Source organism: Olea europaea, chromosome 13 (assembly GCF_002742605.1).
Source record: "Olea europaea var. sylvestris chromosome 13, O_europaea_v1, whole genome shotgun sequence".
In the NCBI taxonomy this organism is placed as follows: domain Eukaryota; kingdom Viridiplantae; phylum Streptophyta; class Magnoliopsida; order Lamiales; family Oleaceae; genus Olea; species Olea europaea.
Genome location: NC_036249.1, coordinates 4,077,272 through 4,087,804, shown reverse-complemented (window position 1 = coordinate 4,087,804; position 10,533 = coordinate 4,077,272). Strand labels below are relative to the sequence as shown.

General features: G+C 32.4%; 1 protein-coding gene across 1 annotated transcript in view; it reads right to left on the bottom strand.

The window, feature by feature from the left end:
* Positions 1 to 7,838: 7,838 nt before the first annotated feature.
* Positions 7,839 to 10,533, bottom strand: part of LOC111408329 — a 6,553-nt gene continuing 3,858 nt past the window's right edge. Inside the window, exons 4-6 of the mRNA XM_023038099.1 lie at positions 8,168 to 8,281; positions 8,048 to 8,068; positions 7,839 to 7,894 (exon numbers count right to left, since the gene is read on the bottom strand). Coding sequence (XP_022893867.1) covers positions 7,839 to 7,894; positions 8,048 to 8,068; positions 8,168 to 8,281 — 191 coding nt within the window. The remainder of the gene's footprint in view (positions 7,895 to 8,047; positions 8,069 to 8,167; positions 8,282 to 10,533) is intronic.

Genomic DNA, 10,533 nt, shown 5'->3' with positions numbered 1-10,533 from the left:
TCCCAACAAGTGGTATCAGAGCTATTGGTTGGAATTTTATTTGAGGTTTTTTGTTATCGATGGCAATCATGAAATATGAAATTCCGCTTTTGGATTGCAATACAAGATTTTTGTTGTTGTAAGTGAAGATGTGAGATATATTGGCGCAGATGGATTTGGATGATGTGTTGTTAGGATTTAGCAAAATATCCACAACTTAGACAACGGAGGAGAGAAATGGAAGAATTGGAAGGCACTTTCACCTATTCATCTTTAGCTCTCTAACAATACTTTTCAGGATGTTTTGAATGAGAAGACAACAATTGCATTGTGTTTAAAGTTGAAGCAATTGTGCATGACCAAAAGTCTGATGAGCAAATTGTATTTTAAGCAGATGTATTTTCATCGCATGGTAGAAAGCGAATCTTTGGAAGATCATCTGGCTGTGTTCAAGGAGATTGTTGTCGATTTGTAGACATTAGAGGTAAAGTATAATAAAGAAAATTTGGCCTTAATCCTACTGGGTTCATTGCCTGCTTCGTTTAGGGACATAATTTTGTATAGTCATAATATTCTCGAAATTGAAGACGTATATGATGCTTTATTCTCAATTCTCAAATGACAAAATAAAGCATATGGTTGGATCTGAGCCTAGAGTTGAAGAAATTTTGGTGGTTTATGGTAATTGGCGAAGGGGAAAGTCAAGGTCGAGTTTCAGCAATTAGGTTTGCTATTATTGCAAGAAGAATGACACATTAATAGGGATTGTGAAAAATGCAGAATAAAGGTACTTCAGCTGCAAATCACATGAAGCAATCAAACACTTCGAACAAGACCAACATAGTTGAGGACTGTTTGAGTGATAGAGATGTCTTGATGATTTTTAACGTTGAATCTAAACATGACAAAGAGTGGATTTTGGAGTCAACTTGTACGTTCCATATGTGTCCAAAATGGGATTTGTTTCAAACATATGAAACGATGACACGAGGTGCAGTTGTCATGGGTAACAACGAACTTGTTAAGTAGCTGGTATTGGTAGAGTCAAATTAAAGTTGGTAGATGGAACATGTAGAACACTTGAACACATTTAAGATATTCTAGATTTGAAGGAAAATCTCATTTTGTTGAGTACTCTTGATTCGAAAGATTACATGTTCTCTGAAGTAGGTGGAGTCTTGAAGGTCTGGAAGGGTGTCCGTGTTGTATTGGAAGGACGAAAGAGGTTCCAATTATACATATTGCAAGGTCGAGCAGAATCAGTGAAGAAAAGTCAGCACAGGTTTAATACCGTGGTGGAGATTCACTTTCGTGCTGTACCTTTGAAATTTGGATCTGGGTCCATATTGAAGAACACTAAGTCGAGTTTAGAGGATATGGCTATTTCGCTTTGCCACTATTGTCCGCGGTTCCATCGTATTCACCTGCTAGAAATAGACCCATTGGAGGTAGCTACGTGAATGTTGATTTGGTTGCACATGCTTTTGGATTCTTGAAGGTGTGGAGACTTGCAATGGGCCCCCGGTGAAATCATTGAGAGTTGATTTTGCTACGAGGTGTACTTTGACCCTATTTGGTAAATCTTGAATTTCTTGTAGGAATTTCGGAAACTCGATGTTTAGGTTCGAGTGTCGCTTGTGGATACTGTCAAAGAGGAAAAATAATTTTTCGTGAGTGGAGAAGATTGATTTTGAAGAGTTCAGTCAGTACCCTGCAAGCATGCTTATTTTTCCAGTGGAAAATTTTCAAAGTTTCTTTCGTTGCACTAGAATTCGTGTCAATGTGGAGATTATTAGAATTTGGGTGTGACCCGAATTATTTGATGAAGATAATTGAGAGTTTTAAATGTTACAAAATTTATATTAACTGAATTTAATATAAGTCTAAGACACATAAGGGCTCTAACCAACGGAAATGAGGGGCCGACTGCTAATCGCCCTGCGGTCACGAATAGCTAGCCTTCAATGGCTACATCTCCATTTCGGTAGTAATATTCCATTTCAGTTGGAAAATGTAGTAAGATGTTTGGGGCAGTATTAAAGTGCACATTACAAAGAATTCTATTTGGAATACTTTTAGAATTCTATCTGGAATACTTTTAGAATTCTATTCGAAGTCTATTGGCAAATTCTAGTCGAAATTTTGTTTGGAAGCCCTATTGGGAGATGGAATTTGTGTTGGACTTAAAGAAATCGAGATAAAGAAACTTTTGGGTGCTCTCTAAAGGAGCCGACAGCATCACAACCAATCTTTGTCTACAAACAAGACCAGATAAATTTTCAAAGTATTATGTTGAAACATGTCAGACGTTAAATTTGCAAATCTGAAAATTTTAGATGGAAATTTGGTGGTTATGGAAAAGCCCAAGTTCCGGTTTCAGTAGTAACAACTCTAGGTGATGATGGGATTTTACTTTTGAGAGATGGATCAGAACCTAGGACAAATGAAGGATTTTGGCAAAGTTCTTATAGTCCAGCAGATAGATGGTTTCCTAATGGCAAAATTTCTTATGACAAACATACGAAAACCAATGTTTTGAAAATCGGATCGGGCATCGACCCGAAAAAGCGAGAGGGTCAAGGGTCGACCCGGGGTCGAACCGGATATCAAAATTAATTTTAAAAAATGGAGTAACAGGGACTTCATTTACGTGGGTTTTAAGATGCTGGGTTTATAAAGTATATTAAGCCCATTAACGAATTCAATATTTTTAATTTGGAAGACCCAAAAGGAAAAAATGAAATAAGGTGAATGTGAACTGGTTAATGACCGGGACCAGTTTACCGGTTTTCCGGTTAAACTGACCGGTTATACGAGTTTTTTTACTGGGGGTCTCTTTTCAAGTTAATGAATTAGGACCAGACGAGGATTGAAACTGGTTCCCGATTTTTCTGGTTGAACTGGTCGGTCCGATTCGATTTTTAAAACATTGATGAAAACAAAGCAACTCCTTATATCTTTAAGATTTTCTAAGGATCTTGCTCCTGGGCTTTTCTCCCTTGAACTAGATTTAAATGGGAGACAGATTGTCTCAATTTGAGCCTCATTTTTTGAAAAAATACATTTTTCAACAGTGCTTAGACATCATTTCAACCAAATATTTTTTAATAAAATAATATTACATGTAACTTTAAAAAATTTTCTTATTTTTTGACCACACATTTCTTATCAATACATTATTCAAAAATTCATTCTTATGAAAAGAATGGAGCTCAAACAAGGACAGTATATTATAACATGGATAGGATTGAACAGTACTGGACCAATGGAGCTTAGAATGGCCATATTTTCAGTTTAGTACCTGAATTATATTTATAACTTTGTGATGAAGATAACTTTATTTCACATATTCGCTTTTGTTGAAATATTATCCTTCAAGGAAACGAAGACAATAAAAAGAAAGAATCAAGATCGTTAAAAATGGTATAAAGGCTCAAACACGAATCGTTGTCCTCAAATAATATTTGTCCCTCCCAAATTGAATTTGATGGTTAAGGGGCTCTTGGCAAAGGTTTGTAGGATGGGAAAAAAATGGAAATTTTCATCCAAAAGGACACCAGGCTTCAAATTGAAAAATCAGCCAACGGTTATTTTTTAACCCTATGAATACGCATAATATAATCCATGCGTAAACATGGTAGAAGCATTTTAGCCTTAGTTTTTGCATAAACATGCCATGTGTACTCATGACAAAAAGGCCCATATTTACGCATTGGCAAAATTACTTCCACCCATTTTATTCATTCCATTTCATTAGGCAATCCTTTGATTATATCTCGATTAATAATGGATGTTTTTAGGCAAATTAAGCAACTTTAGTGGTTGGAGAATGTGGAATGGAATTTGTTTTGGTCGCAACCAAGCATCAATGTGAGGTGTATGCTTATTTTGGGGTATATTGTTAGCCAAAATATTGTAGATTAAAATAATTTTATTAAGTACAGTAAAAACAGAACAATCAATCTAAAATTGTAGGAAATAATAAAAAAGCTAATGAACTTTCAAGTCGAGGTATATGTGAACACACAGTGTTCTTTACTGATTCCTCATCGTGCCATAGTTCTCAAACAAACAGTTGACGCTTTATCGAGTTCCTCTCAATCCAAGAGCACCATATCAACAATTTAGTGCATTAAGATCGAAATTATAAAAATTGTTACAAAATTTAGACAATCTGTTACTCGTATTAGATTGGTGTATATTCAACCTCAGTATCAATTAATCTTCTAGTTTGTGTACTCATTTTCACTCCTGCTTTGAGATCTTTTTGAACTACAATGTTGGGGTTTAACTGGAATGCAAATATCTAATCATATAATTCACGCTGCAAGTAGTTAATGAACACAAGATTTACATGGAATAGCCCTCCAGTAAGGTTTTATCAGAGTTTGTCCAAATCTCGAGGTATTGTATCAAACAGGAAAGACAAGGATACCTTTTATCACTTGAGTACATCCAAGCTTGTTTGATACACTGCTTAAGCGCTCATGCTTCATTACAACCTTAATAAACAAATCAACAATGTTAATGTTAGAGTGGATCTTTTCATCTGCATCATTTTTTCAATTATTTTTCATTCAGTTTCTTTTTCTCCGAGTCTGTACCTCTACAAAATTCTTTAGTTCCCGCAGAGCACTTGTCACATTTTTCCATGTTCAAAAAAGTATGAGGTCTAGAGGGGGGGGGGGGTGGGGGGGGGGGGGGGGGGGGGGGGGGGGGGGGGACACAAACCAAGTGACATTTCAGACATGAATTTTATACCTCAGTAAATTTAACAATGAACGAGTATCAAAACCAAAGTAAAAATAAAAATAAAAATAAAGATAAAATTAAATTCATGTCATCACCCACAAATTTATTTAAAAGTAACCATGGTTAATGTCTGTTGTACATATTTCTAGAATTTTTTGAAGTCTAATGTTATTGTGCAACGTAAATCTAAAGTGTATCAATCTTTGAACATGAAGTTGGATGCTTCTGAACTCTTCAAAAAAAGGACGCTTCCGTTCTGTCGGTGCTTGACAAGGTCCATTCCCCCCCGTTTTTTTTTTAGTTCCAACGAATTGATCAAAAATTATAATAAAGGAAATTTAAGTCAATATAATTTATTTGAAATCTCTTTTCTTATAAATTTTATTTTTTATTTCTTAATTATACTCTTCCGTTTATACGAAGCAATGTCTAGGTCAAATAAAGACCCTTTTCAAATTTACATCTCTAAATGCAATCAAAGGTACATAATTTATTTAGTTTTTAAGCAAAACATAATTAGAGTTTAGGCGGGATTTTAGGTCTCCACCTAAAAATCATGCGAGAGTTTCAATTCGCAGTATTGTTTTATTGATTGAAACATAAGTAGAAGTGGGAGGTGACGAGAGTGAAAGACAAATGTAAAATCGTGATTCTATGCTAAAAAAAGTGTACACCTTTAAATTGTTTAGTTGTGAAAATTGCTGAACTTTAATTATTGCATAATTAGTGGTTTCAAACCTAACCATATGTCGTCTGAAAAGAATAACACTAAAACCGATGATTTTAATCCCTACGACCAACATACTCAAGTTACATTTTCCTCGAGTTTTGATGATTCCAAAAGATATTATTATTATTATTATTATTATTATTATTATTATTATTATTATTATTATTATTATTATTATTATTTCATCGGTATGCACAATACAGGTTGAACATTAAAATTTTTTCAGTATAATATTGAGGTCATCATTTCCACAAGACCCACTAGAACACCTTATTATAGTTAGTCACATGGAGAGGGAAAAAATTAAAAGAAAAAAAAATTAAATAGAAAACAAATCATATAGCTTCTATTTAATAATAAAATGTGAAGTTGGATTAAATGGTTTAAAGTTGTTCAAAAAGAATTTTATTTAGTTCAAAATTAATTAGGGGGTCCTCAATTAAGATTGTCATGGATTTTAAAAGTCATTCTAAATTTAGATGTCTTTAATTGAAATTTCAATGAAATCTTTTAAAATTTAGGTATCCTAAAAAATAAGTGAATTTATAAAAATTTTATTAATAGAAGAATTTTAAAAGATTTGAATAGATTTCAAGCTTAAAAATACATATAAGCAAATATTTTGAAAGTTACCATATTTAATGAGATTCTTATGGAATTTGTAAAAATCTATTCAAATCCACAAAATTCATTAGAATTTATAATCTTTTAAAATCCATTAAAATTTTAATTAATAAAACCCCGTAAATGATGACTTTAACTTTCGTTCAGAATTCGAATACGTTAAAATTTTTGAATGTTCGTGAAACATTCATCAACATCATGTGGCATTAAGTCTTTAAATAAACATTCAATTTTTATTTTTATTTTTAACCACATGTTCTTTAAAATTTTACTATTTAAAACTCATTCTTGCTAAAGATGACTATCAAACACGAGCTATATAAACTTGTGAATGTCCTAAGCCTCACGTGGCATTCTTTTTAATATTGACATCTACACGGTCAGATTCCGTTGATTACGTTAACATCTAAACATGGTGAATTGATTTATAATAATATTAAATTTAGTTACTTAATTGATCTTTTTTTTTTTTTTTAAAGATGAGTGACTCAATCGAAACTCCGCATGAAGTTAGGAGGAACTCTTATCAAATTTACCCCTGAAAAAAATAGAAATGTGCTTGTATTGTGACGTTGGTGCAGAGTAGAGTGGAGTGGAGTAGGGCGGAGTGGAGTGGGTAGGTTAGGATGGATAGGGGCGCACGAGAAAGGTGTTTGAGGGATCTATCTCGATTTTGATGGTTGAGGGTCCTCATTGACCAAATGTATTTATCTTGGGGTAATTATTGAAGAAATATGATACACAAATAGGGTTAGGTTTTTTTAACAGGAGTACACGTGTCAATCATCGATTGGACGGTTTGAAAAAAAATAAAAAAGCATCAATCAGCTACTAGCACGCAGTCTTTGTCCCTAAACCATGTCACTTGCCCCTATTTGACAAACATAATACAATACATTATTGAATTATGGGTTCTTAATGGGATGTTTACTAACCTCTTGTTTGAGCTCCATTATAAAGAGAAATTTTGGAAAAATGTATCATAGAATAGTATTTTTTTGGGAGAATGTGTGGTTAAAAAAGAAGAATTTTTTTTATTTACGTATAATATTATTTTATTGAAAAATGTATAATTGTAAAGAAGATATAGAGAAAAATATATTAAAACTTTAAAGAGAGTCAAACAAGAGCAATTTGAAAAGTACACTTATGGTAAATTTAGCCCATATTTGACTAGGATTATAAATTGTTATAAAATTTGTGTAAATTATTTAAAAATAAGTTTGATTAGTCAAAAATCTTTAAAAAATTTACTAAACAAGATCTACCTATAATTAAAGGCAATAAATACTTTCCTTTATGATTGAAGCTCAAACTAATTAAGCTACTTATTTATCGACAAAATAAGACTTAATGCTAAATTAAGTATTTTTAGTTTTTAAAATAAATAAATAAATAAATTATTTACCTGACTTGTAGTAGAGTAGTGAGGGGGTCAGGGATAGGGTGGAGTACAACCAAATGTAAGGTAAGAAATTCAAGGAAACTGAAGAGAAAGACGAAAGTGAAAACAGAAGGCTGTCTGGGAATTTGGCAGTTTCTGATGTTGTCTTTATTCTCTTCATTCTTTAATTTCTTGGTCTTGCTGTGAAATTTTTCTTAATTTGTTTCAACTTTTTATTTGACTTGTGCCACGTGACCCAAGTGCTTCGATAATAGTAAAGCATATTATTCCTTCAAAAATATTTGAGTTTCCACTGAACATGTTTGAGAGTGATTAAATTAAAATTTAAATAATTATATAATATGAATTTCACAAAATAATATTTTTCACACCTTCCTCTTGCAAGCTAGTATTGAGAACGATTTCTGTACAATAAAAACGTAAGCCGGTCTCATTTAAGCAAGAGCCTTGTAAAATCAGGAGAAAGCAGGTGTGATTTTGATTCTTATTTTCATCTTCTTATACCTAGGCACATTGAATCAGATTCGAGTTTCATAAGGACGTAGCCAAGGACAAACCTAAGAAGTTTTTTTCAGTGCCTGCAATATTAAAAAAGATACCAAAAATAACAACATTATAACTCGAACATTATACTAAAATTGGAATACTTGACAATTGTTCATTACAAGTTTTCATACTTTGATAGCTTTGTAAAATCAATTCATTATCATTCTTTAAGAATATATCTTTCTTTACATAAACAACGAGACTATCATTCATCCACTCATCTCCAATCCGATTTCGTAATCTATCTTCACAATGTTCATGGCAGAAAATATACTCTCCATCGTAGTTGTGGCGATCAAAGGAATTAGTGCCAAAGTCAAAACTTATAAACTAGTGGATATACTCTACTCTTATTTGTTAAAACTAATTTCTGTGCGCGAACGCTAAGGTCATTCAATTCTTCAAACTCTTCGTTAGAGGGAATGCCAAAAATGTAGTTATCAAGTTGATCTACTAGTGTGAAGAGATCCATTGTTCAAAAGTCTAGTGGATAAAACTTAGCAAGTTGAATTAACTTTTTTTTTTGTCAAAAGCAGAGAATGAATTTTGTGAACACAGACAAACTACAAAATGAAGCAACTCAGTATTTAACTCCAAAGAATGATCATTCAATTATTGAAGTTGCATATCGATGATAGCATAGAATAAATCTACCCGAAAGTGATGCAAGTTGGTCATTTGCGAAGAATTACGGTGAGGGCAACCACCACATGCATAATGCATAAACATAGTGTAACACACGAATTTTTTCTAATTAGATTTTGATAAAAAGAGATGAAGTATATCGATATTGGATAGGGATAGTAGTTCTTCTAGATTGAATAAAATAATGATAAAGTACAATATTTGTTTTTTGATACACGCGACCTTGGATTTGACTCTATCAAATAAATTTTTTTGGTTTATCAATTGCTCTAGCCTACACCTATATATAGGCATGATGGAAGGGTTTTACATACACAAATCCAAATATTCACTTACGGTAGAAAGAGAGAGAGAGAGAGAGAGAGAGAGAGAGAGAGTAGTGTTGGAAATCTAAAAGTTTGTATACATTATTGTTAATCAATACACTTTCACTGAAGCAGAGAGGTTGAGAAAAGAATTTGGGCACGAGCAATTATATTTTATTTTATTTAGCAAGATAAAATACTTTTGTGCAAGTGTTTTCTTTTCCTTATACTGTTATATTCAATTAAATATGCATGGATTGCCTATGGACCTTCGGGTTCTTTAAAAAGAGATAGATGAAATCCTACGAGGTTGTAAAATGACTTAAAATAGGTGTATCGCTTGGTCACCAATATATTCCATAAAAGCAGAGTGGTATGAAGTGTAAATTTTATTTCTTATATAATTGTGTGTGGAAATTGCATGTATCTTACTGGTTGTTTTTTGAATGCTCACTCTTACAAATTTTTACAGGTTAGTTCAAGTCGATTGGAAATGGTGGTGGGATGGTGATGTGAACTGTCAAGTGAATTTAAGAAAGAAAAAAGAAATTAAACATTTAGTTTATTTTTTTATGTCTCTAAATTTAATAATTAGTTTTATTTATTCAAAAACTCATTTGTTTAATTAGTCCACTAATTGTGTTTAAATTTTGGGCCATGTCACAGCAACAGAGGGGCTGATCGCCCCATGACCGAACCCCAGAAATAGGGAGAGGTCCCATGCTTTTTTTGCGGGCCCTACCCCCATTTGTGGGGCTCCTGCCAGGGAGGCGGTCAACCTTCCTCTTACATGAGCAAAATTCTTAAATTTTTAGAAACTCAGATCTTGCGTTTAAATTGATATTTATATTTGAAAATAAAGAATTCCTTCTATTTGAAACGTTCCACAATTATAAAAGAGAAAATTAAGTTTTTCGTAATACTCTAACATTTATAAATTTTGGGACGTTACAGTATGGTATCAGAGCATGATTTTACTTTCCTATATACTTTTGTTTTTTTAAACCAGAAAAAAAAATTCACGTGAACAATGACAAAAAGAAAAGATGTTTAAAAAAAAAATTGTTTCTTTTATTTTGAAGAATAAATGTTTGTTTAAATTGATTTTGAATAATAGTAGTTTAAAATTTAAATTGTTATGGTTTAAAGTCCATAATTTAAGTTTCACATTTGATAAATTTTTATGTGTTTAACTTTAGCCATTGGTGATGTTTTAAACATGTACCAATTTGAAAATTTACATTTTAAGAGATTTCATGTTTGACTTGTTGTTTAACTTTTGTTGATTTACGTAATTGCAAAATTGAAAGGTTTTATCAAAAAGATCTAAACTGTCTAAGAAGTGTTTAGGTTTTAAGCGGTCTGTCTGTGACTTCCCCTCCTCGTCTGGAAGCCTTTTAGTTGCGCATTATTCAAATCAACGAAACGGAAAAGAATATTTCAAACATTCTAGTTAAAAAGGGGGGGGGGTTCGGAACTTTATTTTGAGAAAATCTTAAATATATGTTTGTCAAAAAAATGTGTTATAAGAATACTTGGCACGTGGC